Genomic DNA, 17,684 nt, shown 5'->3' on the forward strand with positions numbered 1-17,684 from the left:
TTGACTGACGTGAGTGGGAACCAATGAAGGTGGTGATTGGTTCACAAGAGGCGGGACTTCCTGCAAGAGTGGGTGTCACTGCCCTCGTATGACCATGAAATGTATTATACCGTGATGTTTAATCACTTGAAGCATAATGTATTCAACACTATGCAATTAATTTGGCTAATAGTAGGAAATGTAACCCTCTCAGACAGATTGGGCTCCGGAGACCCAAATAAGTAAATATTTCATTGAACTAACAGGCATCCCTACTAAATTATGATGTGAATACACAAAAAATGAAAGCATAACAGGTGCAATGTTTTAGATAACAGGAATTTAAAGTCACTTCATTAGGATTAGGCTGATTTGTCCATCCTTCTTAATTGCAAAGTAACACAGTTTCTGGAGTTTTTAGTTGTTGTTGTTGTTGTTTTTTATTTTATACCCAATTAGCCTATACTTTAAATTGTAATTAAAATTGTATTTCAAATTCAGTCATGTCCAAATCATTGTGTGTCAATCAGGACCAATTTTTTAAAAAAGGAGTATGAAGATATGAAATGAAATAAAATGTTTTTAACATGCAAGATAAAATAATGTCAGGTGTTAATTGATTGTACTATTTACAGAACAGTGTGTGTGTATGTGGGTCTGATATGGTGTCTGTGAATCTTTAGAAAGGGCCTTTTTCTCACAAAAACTTATTTAACCCCTATGACACATTCAGGGATCAAGAAGCATGCTTAAAGTTGAAAATAAATACAAAGGCATGCAGATTTGTGCGTTTTTTTTCCTAATAAACACAATATTTGTTTTCTTTAAGTCTCAAAGAAACCCCGTACTGTGATGTGAAGTCAACTTACAACACTAAAACTCAAAGCACTTCTGGTTTTTGTTATTGTTGTGCTCTGTAAGGTTAATGTGGAATCCACTGCACCCTGGTGGCCAAAAGTGCAAACTACAACACGTTGACTCTCAGTTTTCAGACAAAGACACATAAAGCATCCAAAATAAACGATGAACCGTATCCGCACTGTCCAAACCTCATCATGTGTAAAATAAAAAACAGTGATCACTCTGAGTATTAGCTGGGTTTATTTCCATGTAACAAAATAAGCCTCTAATGTTCTAATCCATTACAAATGTGTTAACAAAAGAGACTGAATTACGAAAATAAATTTTTCTGTGCGTAGTTTTCTGTTTTGTCATTGCAGGCAGACAAAAAAAAAAAAAGGTAGATAGGCACATGTAAGTATTTTTTTTAATAAAAAGACAACTCATTTATATCAGGTCATAATTACACAGGCTATTACACAATGCGGAGAGTAGCAGTCAATATGCTGTCCTGTTCACACAACTGTTATCTGAGACTGCCTCTCTGATTCTTAATGAAAACAATCCACCAACAGATGTATGATTTAATGCACTGTGTCGCACTGTGTTGATAGTTTTTGGGCACTACAATAGCTTTGTTCACATTCCTCAATACTGCTCGTAAAGTTTGTCCTGAAGAAACAAACAAAAAAATAATAATCAACAATGTTTGGCAATTCAAAGGTAGTTATAATGCAACGTTTAAAATAATTCAACTTTCACTTTTGGCTGCAGTCTCTTATAAAAATATACACTTTTTTTGGATTTACAAAATACTTCCATGTTTCTAAAATATATCACTTCATTTTCTCACAAAAATATGTGGATGTCATGATCCTTTGTTTGAACCCGTCATGGGCGCTTGAGTTATTTTATCTGTTGGAGTTCCCAGAAGCCTCTGCAGGAGCACAGGCGTCAAATAATATTAGTTCAACAGCTTGAGGCAGTTTTCAAGAACAACATTTCAAACAATGGTTTGTGTTGAAAAAAAAAAAAAAAAAAGCTTTGGTGATCCTTGTCTATTAGGGTCAGTGTTCAGCTTTTCAACACACTGCATGCTTCCCTTTTTGTTTTTCCACATACACATTTTCTATTCCTGTCGGTCAAACGAACACTGAAGGATTAGACCAGGTTTGAGGTCAGAGTTTTTAAACTTAATCTGTCCCACGATTTAAACCCACTCTAACCTAACCCCAGTCTCATCATATCTAATGCTACCATTACACAGCATTTCCCCTTTTACTTTTGACACATCACACAAGAACACCAAGCACCTCCTTTTGCACGTCGTTTGATTAAGGCTTTTTGCACAGTTTTCATAATTCCATGATATTAAGCACACACGCGTCTAGAATACTGAGTCTGGAATAAATAACCCTGAAGAGACATTTAAGAGTTATGACTAAAAAATGCTGTAAAAAAAAAAAAAAAAAAAAAAAATCTGCTTTAAAAAGGACCAGTGTGCAGGTTTTAAGTGATCATCTAGCTGTGAGGCTGCAGATTTCAAACGACACACAACTTCGCCCTTCGGAGAGAAACCGAATTTAAAGCGGCCGCAAAGCAACTCAAAAAGTATGAAAAACCTTCTCTAGAGCCAGTGGTTCATTTGTCAAGTCTGGGCCACCGTAGTTATAACATTTAAAGAGCTTATTCTAAGGCAACAAAAAGAAAAACAATGTCTGTGAAAGTTTAAGTACTGGGTGCTGGACAAAAAACATCCAAAAGTACTAAGTCCAATCAAACTGAATGTAACATTTCCCTTCATCAGACATGAACTGACATGAACTGATGAAACGTTACGTGTGATATTCCATTAAATTCAATTCAATCGGAGCAGCTTCTGGTGTGCTGACTCAGTACTTTTTCTGTACTTTCTAAACAACAAAAAAACAACGACATGGTTCTTTTCAGGAAACATACACATATGATAACACACTTTGGAATACGTTACATTTAGATCCCCCCCCTAAATCGTTCACACTGGTCCTTAAAAGCTCGACATAAACAAGTTGATACTTCAGCATGTAATCGTAGTCACGTTCTGAAATGCTACACAGTGCGTTTAGCCAAAGGTTTGAGAACCAAATTTCATTTTGTGCAAAATATACATCATTTGAAGTCAATCACAATTCAATATGGTTGATTTCACATTCTGTTCTTTTTCTATACTTTGGGTTTTTGGCCAATATCAAAGTGTACCTATTCATTGAGCAACACATGAACCTTATATTATGATATGGAAAATAATTGCATAATAACATTGTTAGTTAAACTATATACAGGAATATATTAAACTTCATTTCTAAGACACTATCTTGAACAATCACCAATGGCATGCTGGGAAATAAAAGAGAGCACACCCACAACAGAAAGACGCCTAAAGTGATCCTGACATTTTAAATTAAAATGTGTGTTGACAATGAGGGTAGCTTTAACAGCCTGTTTGAAATATGGATTTAAATCACAAATGGCTTTATGTGAAGAAAAAAAAAAAAGAAAAGATGACCATAGCACTTGTGTAACATCTTATGCACCAGCTGGTCGGTTCACTGGGTATAGCTAAGTTGGCTAACGACACATTAAGAAGCTTTAAATCACAGTTTATGATCCAGTGCTTTTACATGTCTACATGATGGCCTAACTGCACCTATAAGATGCTATACTCATGTTGATAAAGGCATTACAATGCTTTATAATGAGGTTTTCTGAATTACTATAAAATGTACAAAAAACTGTTGTTTAAAGAAGCCTGAAATGCATCAAACTGACACCTACATTATCGCCTACAGGAAGCCTGAGGAGGGTGCTGCGACACTGTAAAGGTTTCTTGGCTTTGATACTGTTTTGTGTTACCTTCCTTTATGTCAGAATTATTTGCGACCTGTTCTTTTGTTTGCTTGAGTTGCATATACACTGCTGTGTAGTTGAAACCAGACCAGGGACAGTTCAAAGAGGATTCATTAATCCTCACGGTTGGCTAAGAAGTGCATCACATACATCACCCAAACATGGAAGAGAGCACCAGGGGATGCTACCCGACTCACTGCAGGTGTATCTCGTTGTTTGATACAATCTTGGTGAGACGTTTTAAAGCACGACCAGCAGAGCGGCAGAGTCGGACCTACGCCGCATTAAGTCACCTTGATTGTAGATTTCTTGTGGACGCAGAGAAAGGAAACGTAGGGCACGCCGATGAAGGCCCATTTCTCGTTGGGCCAGAACATGATGACGGGGCCTCGCTCGGGGGCCTCGGTCGCAACGTCAAAGTAGGCGAAGCAAACGCATCCCAAGTAGGAAGCCAGACAAATGAGGATGTGCCTGTGAGACCAAGAGGAGGGAGAATTAACCAAACCACCTCAGAAATGGTTCAATCAATATATCATGGTGTTTATAGATGTGGTAGAGTAACAATGCAGTCATCAGAAGAGGAAGACAAACAGTGTGTACAGTGCAGTAATAATATGTTTCTTTTGCTTATCTCATTCAAACTTCTGGGATTTCAATATTTTTTCTGTAAAGAATCATTCTTTAATGAGTTGAATTCTTCTTGATTCTGCAGCGATCCCTATTCATTCTTTTTAGGATCAAAACACAGATCCTTATTTCAGGATTTTCAAGTTGATTTCTTTAGGAGACACATTGGACGTATATCCCTTCGCTGTCACATTCTCCATGATAAAATCAGGTTAGAGCAGAAGTTTGGAGGTAATCCTGTCTCTTCTGAGTTGCAGTTAAACTCACCAAGCACAGTGTAGGTAGGGGAAGTTGAAGGCGGACCACATTTCACAGAATATTCTGTCACTGATCCAGCAGAGCAGAGCTAGAGCCCACCAGAACCCTGAGACCACACCCAGCTTAAACACTCGAGGGTTTTCACACCTGCAGACCAAACAGAGCAATGAGAAATGTGTGCCGCACCACAGGAACACGACATCATAAGAACAATGTTTTCATCTTCATGTGAAAATGTGCAACAAACACACTGCAACACTCTGCCTAAAATGCAATGATAAAACAATATTTAATGTACAGAAGTTTTGCATACCCAGCACAATGCAAACACGTAACCTCTCAGTCTGAGCCCGTGATATAAGGACCATTCATTCACACCATGTGGCCAATGAGATGAAGCCCCAGCTTTTTTTTTTTTTTTTCCAGCTCCCATCAGAACAGCTGATGTCAATTTTGTAACCACTGCAAAGTTATCCAGCATGACGGCAGTGGAAGGCGAAGGAGAGGGAAATGCGGGTGATAAAGAGCTTGTGGTGAATTTTGATGGGGGAGAGAGAGAAACAGCAGGCAGTCAAAGGGACTGGAACGTTATAGCTAATGTGCACACTTTCAAATTTGTTCATATATTGATGACCATTGCGAAACTAAACAATGTATTTGCACACTGCAGGTTTTCCAACTTGTTCTTTGCAACTCTAAGGCATCTCCCACAGGACTTTATCTCATCCAGTTATCCATGATCATGCAGGATGTACTGGGCTTTGTGTTGGTGTGAGTTATCATTTAGCTGGGTCAGATTGTTCTATAATGATTTCACTGGCTCTGGTGTCCACTTTAGGATGTTGAATTGTAGGTAATCACATGCGGACGGCTTGCCTGAATAAGACCTGACAACCAAATTCAAAGCATTCTAGTGAACGCCTCTACAAAAAGAATATCTCCTTGTGGACACAGCTCTGACCTACAGCGCCACATGCTAATTCAGACTGCTGCTAAACTATTCTTAGTCCTGTCCTCCTTTAGACAGAGCAGTCTCAGCCCTGCTGCAGGCTGAGGCTCACTAAGACGAGGGACAGGGAAGCCTGACTCAACTGTGATGCAACTGTTTAGTCACTGCCATATTGTTTGTCACCTTCCCTAAAGACAGAGCTTTTGATAAGGTCATGCTAGTTTATGAAGCTTTCATTTACGTAAGCGTCGTGTTTTAAAGAGACAGGAATGTTTGGACGTGCATTTTTCCAGTAAGATTGAAGTAAAGGACAAACAACAACAGACAAGTCATAGTCCATGGAAAACACTGAGTGGTGGTTTAAAGTGAAGGAGAAGTCCTGACAAATGAGCACATTCACATTCATGCTGGCTATTGATCACTTGTTGGAAAGTATTGATTAATGTAGCTCTGATGCTAAAAATGTAGTGCAACAGTCGTGCTGGTGGAGAGACTCATGCTGGCAGTGGTTTGTTGTCAGTAAGTATTTCCAATTGAAAATGAACCCGGCTTTCCTTCAGGAAGTTAATTAAAAACTCAAACAGACAAACTGTTATCACATTACATAATTGGCCGAGGGAGGCAGTAGAAAAAAAAAAAAAAAGGATGGCGTCATGACAATAGGAAGCACAGAAATAGACGGACAATGATGCGTCTTCCCAGAGGGAAGCGGTCTGTAATCAATATTGCATAATACTCTTAAGTGTTTGTTTTATAAATTCACATGGGAGCACATCTTGACATTGCATCAGATACAGTAGCAATCCAGCTGTATGCTCGGTAAGTGCCCTTATATAGGCTACAACAGTTGTCCAATCCCTTTTCCTGCAAACTAACCAAACATAAACTGACTAAAGCGCCCCCCACACAGCCGGATGTCTCCGCTGGGGTACTGAGCCTATCTGCTCACACAGAAGCTCTCTGCAGACGGAGCAGCAGCCAGTGTGACGGAAAGTTTGCCTGTTGAAGTTCAGAGATAAGTGGAGGAAAGGCCAGTCTGTGTATCTGGGGTGAAGCACAGTTAGAAGCCTCTGTCACTCCTGGGAAAAGAGAGGAAGGGGCTCCACACGGCAGGATGCATATCAAGGACACCAGAGTGCTTCTTGTAAGGGTTCTAATCTCATTGAAGGCAGTTTGCACATTAAATATCCATACTGGATGAAATCATATCAAACTGGATTAGTGCTAACACATTATATACAGATTTGTTTGTATTTCTGTTGAGATTGTGAACATTTTTTCTATTATGATATAAACAAATGAGAAGCTTTCAGGAAAGGAAAACTCAAATCTTCTAGTCATGGTTTTTTTGAGATCTGGTAAAATGCAAACAAGGCTGATAAGACAGGAAGCACGCCTCCCAATGATTTCACAACTTGTAAACAAAGCAGGCTAAGTAAATCCATCTAAAAGTTCAAATGACAACATCCTCAATAATCCCTCACTCTATGTAGATTATGATACTGTACATAAATATTGTACAACAGACAGTTGGGGGTAAAAATTGTATCTTTAACCTTTGTTAAAGTTTTGTTGTTTTTCCTTTCTTTGTAAGATTATGTTACCCTTTTCCTTTTCCTTGGCCATTTTTGCCTTCTTCACCAGATACGACAGCCGAAGAGAGACAGGAAATGCCGGGAGGAGAGACTCGGGGAAGACATGCAGCAAAGAAGCCGGGGCCGGACCCCTAAAAACCCACAGCCACTGCGGTGAGGACCACAGCCTCCGCACATGGTGCGCACGACACAACCACTAGACCATCCGGCGCCCCTGCTGCCCTTTGCTTTGAGCTAATTATCTATTGGTCACAGAACCAGTAACCATGGAAATTTAGGGAGGTTACATGCACCAATGTTCCCATATAATGACTCTAAAGTAATACAGAAAACATTTTTCTTGCAGAATACATCGATAATGATTTTCTAGCTGGTTTTGCTTGCTTCTTTCCCGATAACTAAAATCTAGGACGCCGTTAATGAACATGTTGAGTAACATGTTCAGACAGAGACAGGATGGCTAAAACTAAAACACTAAGATGCATGTTTGAATATAAACTGCAATCATGCTTTAAGCTCTGAAAAAGGTGTAAATGTTCTTATTTAACAGATATTTTTAATACTAAAGGAGATTAAACTGATGATAAAGTAATAGATTGTATCTATATTTGTTAATAAGCATACATAAAGGTATGGATATGGATGTGTATCTATAAGTCTTGTTATCTGGTTATGTAGATTTCCCTCCACTCCTGTTGTTTTAAGATTGTTTTTCTTATGTCCTCTCTCTTTGGGGCTGTTTTCTTTCCATGCTGTGTTTCAAAGTCAGACACAACAGAAGTTAATGTAAGTAAAGGACAATTCCTGTCATAACACAGTCTATAGAGTCAAGCCTTTTGTTGCCATGTAAATATAACCTTTGCTCTTAAAAATCTTTATCACTCTTTATCTTTATCAAATGAACATTTCAGCTCGTGTAGCACAGCTATGAATGCTATCAATGCTTCAACCTTTCTGTTGTGTAAGTCATCATTGTGAATGCACATACCAGGCATGTAGTGTTATCTCCACCTGGAAGTGGCCTGAACAGAGGCCGACGCAAAAACATCGACACAAAAGTCTGTCGTGTTTGAGGGCAAAAGTCCATCAGCCAATGCCACAGGAATTCTCTCCCACTTAGCGGAACAAAAACAAGCGGCCTCAGTAAATGCCAGGCACTGTAAGTAATGTCAAGAGTTACTTAAACGCTGAACAATGGATGACTGAAGGCTACAAGACTGACGGTGGTGAGTTGAGGGATGTGGGAAACGGAAACAACAGGGAAGTGAAGGAGGAAACGCTTCACAGACGCAAACAAGCGTGAGCTGCTTTTTGTGTGTTTTCAGGAACATTCTTTCACAGCACCCTGTAATTACCCTGAAACACACATAGCATGTCATCAGACAATGTGAGGACAAGGGGTCAAAGGAGACATGTACTGTAGACTATAGAAAGTACATCTTAACCACTGTTTCCCTTTTGTCCTGTCAACAGTTTGGCAGCTGTTTTAAATCACTGGTCAGATTAAGACCACAGACTCGGTCACTGACATGCTGCTGCTACTTTACACATGACTTCATTAGAACAGGATGTAATTATTACATAGGATGATGTTATTATTATGAAGACGTATTTATACTTGCTGAGAGCTACAATTAACCCCTGAAGGGCTAACCAAACCAAATGACATGACTAACCCCAGGATTGCCAACATGTGAGCTGTTCATCAGATAAAACTAAAAGAACATACTCGATACATCTAAACTATATAAGTTAGGTATAAAATGCCAACTTGACAACAGAGTAAAATCTCTACTTTGAAAAGTGGGGTATTTAACCCCATAGAATTAGTGATTAAACATCATTCATTAGAGGTGGGGGAAAAAATCAATTATGTCAAATCGAGATTCTAATATTTTAAATCGATTCATAACTTCCAAAAATCATATTTTTTTGGCTGACATCAGTCACTCTATGTGCTAATGTTAGCTCTTTAACTCGGTAGAATGCCAAATGTAGCAGCAAGGAATTCAGCCAGTCTCACAGATGACTGGAGTAGTTCCTGTACTCATTCATAAATAGATTTTGAATAATGAACCCAGAATTGTTTTGAATCAAAAATAGATTCTCAATCGAATCGTGGCCCCAAGAATTGAAATCGAATCGAATCGTGAGACATCCAAAGATTCCCAGCCCTATCATTCATCGTGTGCCAGGATGGTCGCCATAGTAATGCGCTCTTCTTATTTTGTGTTTATTGATGATATTTAATGTTATACCTTACATTACATTACATTGAGAGTACAGTTCTCTGTAGTCAAATTCCTTGTGTGTGTGTGTAAGCATACCTGGCCAATAAAGCGGATTCTGATAAATTACAAAGACTTGTCATGTGAGTTTAAATGTATCTTTAGCCTACTTAAAAGTGTTTGACCTGACGCCATGTGGTGCATGTCTTCCCCCACGTTTCCTGTCTATCTCCAGCTGTCTTGAAGCTCTTTCACAGCCTGTTCAGCCACAGAGTCTACCATCAGATTAAATACAGTAGTTGACTTGTGACTAACCCCTTTACTAGCCAAGACATCTCTTAAGTTTAAAGGTGCACTGTGGAGTTTTGGTAGTGAAATTTGAAAGTTGGACAAGTGAAACAATTCTATGTTATATTTTCTGAATTGAATACACAAACTTTATTCAAATGAAAAAAACGAGTCCCTGGAACGCTGTTTGGAGATAAAAAAGCTAGCAGGAGAGTTACAGTTTCACTGTTGCGGGCCCCCCACCACAACTTCTCGCGAAGCATTTTATCTTCAGTGTTCCAGAAACCACATTTTCCTCTGAGGACCGTTTGTGTTTAGAGTTATGAACATACACCACAGAAACTGTACACTTCTCCAACTAAACTCCACAGTGCACCTTTAATTAAGATTCAGTCAATCCTCCTAACAAGTTTGACCTCGGTTACCTGCTCGAGTGTTGAAATGTGTTGTTTACTTTGGGAACATACAACCTGTGATAAGGAGTCAAGAGTCATTCAGAGTTTAGAATTCTTATCAAGATTTGTATCACTGACTCAAGCTGAACTGGATGTCCAGATAACAGTGAGACCTGTTCATGTTGAATAACCTGTGCTGCTTGCGCATACAGATGATCAAACAAGACACATCCCCTAACCTTGATTCAGGACCAGCATGCTCAGAATGGGGTTAGATAATAACAGTATAAATTGAGTTACTAACTAACTTGATCAAATATTTAAAAAAAAATACAAATAAATTAAGAGACAGATGACTTGGACTCTTAAGATGGCACAGAATTTGTTCCTTTCTCCCTCAAACTTAAATCAAGTCAGTGACTGAGGAATATATCCTAATGTAAGATGAACTTATTAGGTGGAAAATGTTTTCTATACTTCCCTGTTTTGGATGTCCCTGATGAAGGCCACAAGCCGAAATGCATTGGTATAATTTGTTAATGAAGTTGATCTTCAAGTGTTGCTGCAGCTTTTTGTACCCGTTTTGCACCTAAAAAGATCTGATAGCATTTTTTTTCAACAGTATTCCTGTTATAAATACCAGCCCTTCTTAGCCTGCATTTACACCACGGGCAAGAGTGAGCCAAACCAGCTTGTCTTTCACTCATACATGACTTGAATCTGTTACATTTCTCTATTCTCATTTCATTGCCCTAAATAATATGAATGTCTTCCTTTGCTATGTTGCTAACAGTTGATCATGCATCGCTTACTCCAGATTTACAGCTGTCAGAATTCCCTGGTCATTTTGAAATTGTGGATGAAATCTGTTTTTGTGACGCCTTTGCTTCACATTCCCCCCCGCTAATTGCTCCAACTGTGTGTCCACGCACACCACAGAGCCAGTAACCTCCCCCCTTTTCATCCTCCTCCTAGTTATCACTTGCTCAAGAATTTGCTGGCTTTCACTGTGAAACATCTAGTATACAAACTGTCACCCTTACTTGAGTGGCCTCCGTGTAAACTTCAGAACAACATGTTGAGTATTGCTCCATATCAACCTGCTCTTATTACATGTACAACCAAAGGTGACTAGGCTTTCTTCAGTTGCTTCTCCCAAGCCGTGTGAAAGTGTCCTGTTCAAGTTTGATTTGTTCTGCTTTTAAATGGCCTTACTGACAGAAAAATCACCATAGACATGGAGTACTATGGCAGACCATGATGAGGTCTGCACATTCAGCTGGCCCTCCCCTCGGCTGATTTAAGAATAAAAACATTTTTCCACAAACCTTTTCAGCTCCGTAATGAGGAGCACAGTGCAGGGGATGCCCAGCGTCATCAGTGACAACGAGTTGACGACAGGTTTGACGAAAGCCAGGCCGGTGGTGATCCCCGACAAGATGCCGATGACCACTTTGAACCTTGACCTAAATTATGAAGCAAAACAAGTGCAAAATGTTGCAGTCTATGAACAGGGTGCGGGGGGGGGGGAAATGTAAGAGGAACACACTAAAAATAGATCAGTACAGCAAGAATCCTTATAGTCTGTGACAATGGAAAGAGAAGTCACGACATGTGATGCAGCTTTTTCCAGTGTCAGCTATCTTGGACCGGCCTATTATTAAACAGGGAGGGGGTCATAGCTGTGGACGCATCACATGACAAAAGAGCGGACAGCTGTTAGCTCAATACATGGAGCTCACTACTGCCTACCAGTTATACTGCAGGACAGACACATATGCCTTTCAATTGAAACAATTTACTGCAGCATTTTTCTTCCTTTTTTTTTCCCCTTTGCAAAATTGTAATACCACTCAACAAAAACCAATCCATCTTAGAGATGTAGATTAAAGTTCCTCCTCAATTCACTGATCAGTCGAGGGTGAGTTAGCTGCGCTGGAGATTTGCATAAATACAGCTCATGCTCCCTATGCTCTCTAATTCACCTCTATAAAGTAGTTATCTTGACGCAGAGTTCTACTGTGCAAACGTACCGATCCCTCCTGAACATCCTGGGTAGATACCTCTTGGGGAACCACATGGCAATGGCACACATGAGCACCCATAAGATGGCCAATTCATCCAGCATCTGGCCGAGGAAGCTGAGGGTGGCATGAAAATACGTGGAGCCGATACCTGCAAGACAGAGACACCAAAAAACGTTTATGAGCGGAGGGTGTGCATTTCCTCAGGGAGTTAACAGGCTGGATTCATGGGATTATGTCTGTTGTGATGGAATTTTTTTAAAATGTCTATTTGAAAGAAGAAAAAAAAAAAAAGGGGAAGCTAAAAGAGATAAATGAGTCAAGTGAAGTCAGCAAAGAAGAACGGCTTCTACTATGAGCAGCACTAGCACTTCTGCATTTTCAGTTCATGTCATGTTAAAGTAACCAAAACAGTTTAAAGATGCACATATGAGAACACCAATGTGTCGTACTTTGTCCCAAAAAACTAAAGTAGCTTCTCGAGTAACACTGATTATTTCCATTGTTGAACACAAGATGTTAAAGAGTTAGTTACAGACTGGTGTAAGCGCCGCTGGGAGTTTTTAAAGAATACAGTCGAAGGACAGATCAGTCAGTGGCCGTTTGTTATCGCGCTCCAACAGACCGTCCTATTATCAGCACAATCTGTGTTGATAAGAGGCGCTACAGGAAAGATTCCCACATTCTCAACGAACGTCTTACGCAGACGTCACTTCTGCCCTCAGTCGGACGTTACTAACAAACCTGATGACCTGTAAGTGGACTCGTATAACACAGGAAGTCCAGACAAAACGTTCAAATGACTCAGCTGAAACGTTCTCATGGAAGTAGGACTAACTCTCTGAAATTTAATCAGCAACTATTCTGACCGCAGATGAACTGTTCAAGCCATTTGTAGCAAGTGAAAAAGTCTGGAAAACATGAATGTGTTGTTACTTTAAGATTATTTTGTTGTCTTTTTTTTTTAATTTATTTAACCAGGTTTCTCCCATTGACATCAAGAACCTCTTTACCAAGGGAGACCTGGCCAAGACAGTCAGCAGCAAAAACACAAAGAAAGAGACACCAAGGGAGACAAACTACTATTTACAAAAACACTCAAATTTGAAAATTGTTATTTCTTGTCTTGGAAGAAAAAAGCTAACAAGAAATATAGTTCAGTGGATACCTTCTTCTTTTAGACTCTGAGGAAGATGCGGTGTGCTCCAGTATTTTCTTTGGTTCCTGTCTTGTAGAAGTTACCCACTGAACTATATTCCTTGTACGTCTTCAGTCCTTCTCTGAGAGCGCTGACCTCCGTTCGTGGAGTGGCTGAACTGAAGAGTTTGCAAAGAAAAGCCGACGTTTCAAGGGTTTGAAACTGAAGGCCGTTCAAAATGATTAGTTGACAGAAACCGAGTTAATCGCCAACTCTTTTCAGGATCTGATCATTGGTTTCAGAAATAATAGTCTTCTTTATCCAACCTCTTCTTTTGAAATGTTTATCATTTTCAGGGGTCGGGGGGGGGGGGGGGGGTCAACTCTATGACAGTAAACTGAATACTGGTGACTTCAAGGCGACACAATATACTGAATCTGGAATTTGTGCATTCTTCACTATGTCTGATATTTGATTGACTTATCCATTAATTGGGACAATACATGAGTTTAAATAATCCAAAGTTGCAGCTCCGCCTGAATCCCTGTGTATGCTTCGGCTTTTACAAAGAAGGCACAAAGCAGTGGTCCCAAACTAATATGAATGACACGGCTCACGCACAGCTGAGGCCACAACGAGGAGAAAAGCAGCTGGATGTCGTTTTCTTTTCTGCACCTAAGGGGTTGTTATTCTGCTCAAGGTCAAATGTCACCTCAACTATGGCGTCAGACAAAACCATGTTACCCTGTCTCAGCTGTGTTTTTTAACAGCTTCCAGATTCCAGAGATGCCATCAGAGCTCCTCAGCAGCAAACATGAATCAAGAATGAATGAATTCACGTGTGAATGAATTTTTAAAGTCCATTTGATCGCTGGCAACATGGGACTACTGGGTCAGAACGAGACAAGATCAACACAGAGTCACAGAATGACACACTTTACATCTGACTTCTAGGTGTTTAAGTCCCTGTGACATGCAAATCCTTTCAAACCGTTACAGTTGTTTTGCATCATGCAGAAAGGTCGCTCATCAGGAATAGACAGAGGTCAGACACGACTGTTTTCATAGCAGCAGTGAGGAAACTCGGCACCATAATCTTTTTTTTTTTTTTTTTCTCATACTGTACCGTACAGTAAGACCATTTAAAAACTGAACACTGTTTCAAATCTAAAGAAATCGAGGCAATAGGCTTATTCAGCCAGCGAATGAATGAGCCCAGTCATTTAATAAAGAGGGTCAAATGAATCAGGGAAAGCTATAACTGAGGCCACAGCTGAAGAAAACCTACATCCTAACAGGGTTTGTTGTGTCCGTTTAAAAATGTCAGCCTGCAAGCGTGAGCATCTCTACAACTCAAACACTCTGAATGTACATCTTGTACTTTTCAGGTCAGTCTGTGTGCTTACTACGGCAAATTTAATCTGCAGACTCTGTTCTCAACAGATTACAGTAATATAACATGATAGCTTTTCCCTTCTACAGTCCAAATCACTCAAACATATAGTTTACTGTCATTGAGGACCAGCGTATTTATACTTTTAGACACTGGAATAAACAAACAAACACAAACAAAACTGGACCAACACAATCATTCATCAAAATGTTTGCCAATAACTTTCTGGCCTAAGAACATTTGCCCCCCAAAAAAAAAAAAATCAACACACATCTGGTTTAACATGTCAAATCATTTAAAAATACTTTAAACTCCCGTGGTTCGATTAGTCAACGATTAAAAGATTGTTTTACAATTTTACGGTTCAGAAAATAATATTGTAAAACGTCAAATATTCACATTTCAGCAGCTGGAAACAGCTACTTGTTGCTTCAAACAATTTGTCGACGAATTGAAAAAAGGTTGCCGTTTAATCTTTAGTCTAATTGATTGTATTTTGTCATACATTACTTTGACTATACAAAGAATGTGGTTTACATTGTTTGTATTGTCAGACATAATTATCATATAAGGCATAAATTGGTATTAGATTAACTGGTTTGTATAAGGCCTGACACATATGTTGTTAATATAATTTATGAACATACAATGTACAATGTACATTGTAAGCCTATTGAATGTCCCATGAATGAAGTGGAGGTTAAAGCTATGAAGAAAAAACAAAATCAAGGGTCAAGTGGTCACACACACACACACACACACACACACACACACACACACACACACACACACACACACACACACACACACACACACACACACACACACACACACACACACACACACACACACACGCACGCACGCACACACGCACACACGCACACACACAACATTAATGGCCAACCAGCCAACTTACCAACCACAACCAGAAGACTCCATATGAGGTAAATCCCACTGTTGAAATGTGTTGCATATTGGCGGAACAAGCACATTAATATGGGCGGCAAAACAAAAAACAAAATGTTGCTGATCTGAAATGATAAACAAAGGTAAGCTATGAGCAAAGAAATACATCACAGTTGAACTGCAGCTCAATGACAACGTGCAGGTCAGAAGTTGTCCAGGCCTTTTTTTTGTTATTGTTGTTGTTGTTGTTGTTGTAAAACTGTCAGGCAGTGGAAATGAAGAAAAGGAAAAAAAATTGTAACCTGATGCCTGCAGTAAACATCATGATGCTGAAGCTGAAAAGCAGCCAATACACACTAAAAGTCAAGTAGAATTTACTGCTACAGATAACCCTAAAAAAGAAATAATAACATTCGTAGCTATCACCAAAAGCAGTGCAATACAAAGGAAAACAGTGCAAGAAAAAGCTAGCTGTGACTGTACACAAAGCTGTATTATGTAAAAAGAAAAGGAAAAAAAAATAGTAAACATCGTCAGCTGCAAGTCAAAACCGACCGTGTTGTAAAATTCAGCGATGGTGGGGTATATCAGGTAATTGCCCTCACACCAGTCCACGTCGGAGCTGCCAGCCTGCAACTGGTCCCAAAAAATCAGATTAACGTTACTCATGTCTGGACTCGTCCCTCTCGGATGGACAGTGCACGTCCAGCTCAAAGAGACAAAAAAAAACAACCAGAGGAAAGTCACCCCCCCCCCCCTCCCTCGTTTTTTTTTTATCAAACACTTAGATTTTAATGTTTGACACCTTGCACGTACTGTACGCGCAACAATGTGCTACACTACAAACCCCGAGGCTGAGCTGCATTTTAAAAAAAGCTCTCCGTCTTTTCCACAAAGCCTCCTGCTCGTCGTGAAGCTCAGACTGCTCAGTGCTGTGCATTGACAGCTGCTGCTGCTGCTCGGGTCTGTAGCCAAAGACTGTTCAAGCATAGCGAGAGTGTGCCCTCCTATCTGCCTCCTTCTTCGGTGAAATGACTTCAAACCGGAAGTGGTTTTTCTTTTTTTTTCTTTTCTTTTTTTTTTTCTATGATCATGCTGCCTTGTTTGACAGGATGATCAGACATTTTTCATGTCAGCAGGAACTCTGTTGATTTTTTATTTCCTTGTTCACTGTTTTGCACCAAAAAAAAACCCAAAAACAAGTCATATTCCTTGCATGTGTAAATGTACTTAAAAAAATATAATATATAATAAACAGCGAAAAAACAAGTCACAGTCAACTTTAGTAGGACTGAAAACGATCACACTATTTACAGTCTATGGTAGCCCAGCTCTACAGATACATCCAATAAAACTGATGAACATAACATTTTATTATTACAATTTTAATTTATATATTTTAAAGCTCATTTATTTTTTTGTGCGTCTGTGCCGGCTCAGGATGTCCTAATTACATCATCCTGACCTCATAGTTATAACATCCTGACCTCAAAGGTATAACATCCTGATTTCGTAATTATGAGATCCGTATCTGAACGAGAAAAGATCTCGTAAATTGGAGATCTTGAACTCGCAATTACGAGACAAGGGGTCCAATTTGTTGTATGGATTAGAATTATTAAATACTATAAAATAATAGTAATGTATTAATTGTTAGTTTATATGTACATGTATTTATATGTCCATACTATACATATTCTATAATCCTTTTCAATTCTTATCTCTGTACAGTACATCTTTGTGTGTTGGGAACTGATCTGCCAAATTGTAGTAATTTGTGTAAATGTAAGATTTGTCCTGTGTACGTTTCACATTTGGTATGTGAAGGGTTTTCAACTCTCTGGCTCCCTCTGCTGACAAATGCTCATTATGTTTTTTTTTTTAGTTTAGTTTAGTTTATTTGCACATTTATTTGAAAGAAGAATCAAACAGAAAATAAATAAAACAAGAAATAAAACACATGTGCAGGTGAGGTAGAAACCCATGAGGGCTTATCTCAAAACCTCACCTTAAGAGATTAAACAAAGTTGAAATAAAATACAGTAAAAAAATAACAAAGTAAGAATATTTACTATCACAAATAAATTTACCCAATTGAAAATTACATACAAACATTGAAAACATAAAAATAGAGCAAAACAGAACATACAGTATGTAGACAATACAACAAAATCAGGA

General features: G+C 39.1%; 1 protein-coding gene across 1 annotated transcript; it reads right to left on the bottom strand.

Annotated features, from left to right (window-relative positions):
- Positions 1 to 1,224: 1,224 nt before the first annotated feature.
- acer2 (alkaline ceramidase 2) lies at positions 1,225 to 16,486 on the bottom strand. Its single transcript, XM_020643850.3, has 6 exons — positions 16,062 to 16,486; positions 15,517 to 15,631; positions 12,079 to 12,220; positions 11,374 to 11,511; positions 4,600 to 4,737; positions 1,225 to 4,176 (listed from the first exon to the last, which is right to left on the bottom strand). The coding sequence occupies exons 1-6, from the start codon at positions 16,173 to 16,175 to the stop codon at positions 3,990 to 3,992; spliced, it is 834 nt and encodes a 277-aa protein (XP_020499506.2). The 5' UTR covers positions 16,176 to 16,486; the 3' UTR covers positions 1,225 to 3,989.
- Positions 16,487 to 17,684: the final 1,198 nt, after the last annotated feature.

The sequence above is a fragment of the Labrus bergylta genome, chromosome 1, assembly GCF_963930695.1.
Source record: "Labrus bergylta chromosome 1, fLabBer1.1, whole genome shotgun sequence".
NCBI lineage: Eukaryota > Metazoa > Chordata > Actinopteri > Labriformes > Labridae > Labrus > Labrus bergylta.

Coding starts and splice junctions, on each gene's coding strand:
- acer2 (XM_020643850.3), bottom strand. CDS start 16,175: ATGAGTAACGTTAATCTGATTTTTTGGGACCAGTTGCAGGCTGGCAGC. Junction 12,221..15,516: donor GAGTCTTCTGGTTGTGGTTG/GTAAGTTGGCTG, acceptor TCTGTCTTGCAG/GTATCGGCTCCACGTATTTT. Junction 11,512..12,078: donor AGGATGTTCAGGAGGGATCG/GTACGTTTGCAC, acceptor TTCATAATTTAG/GTCAAGGTTCAAAGTGGTCA.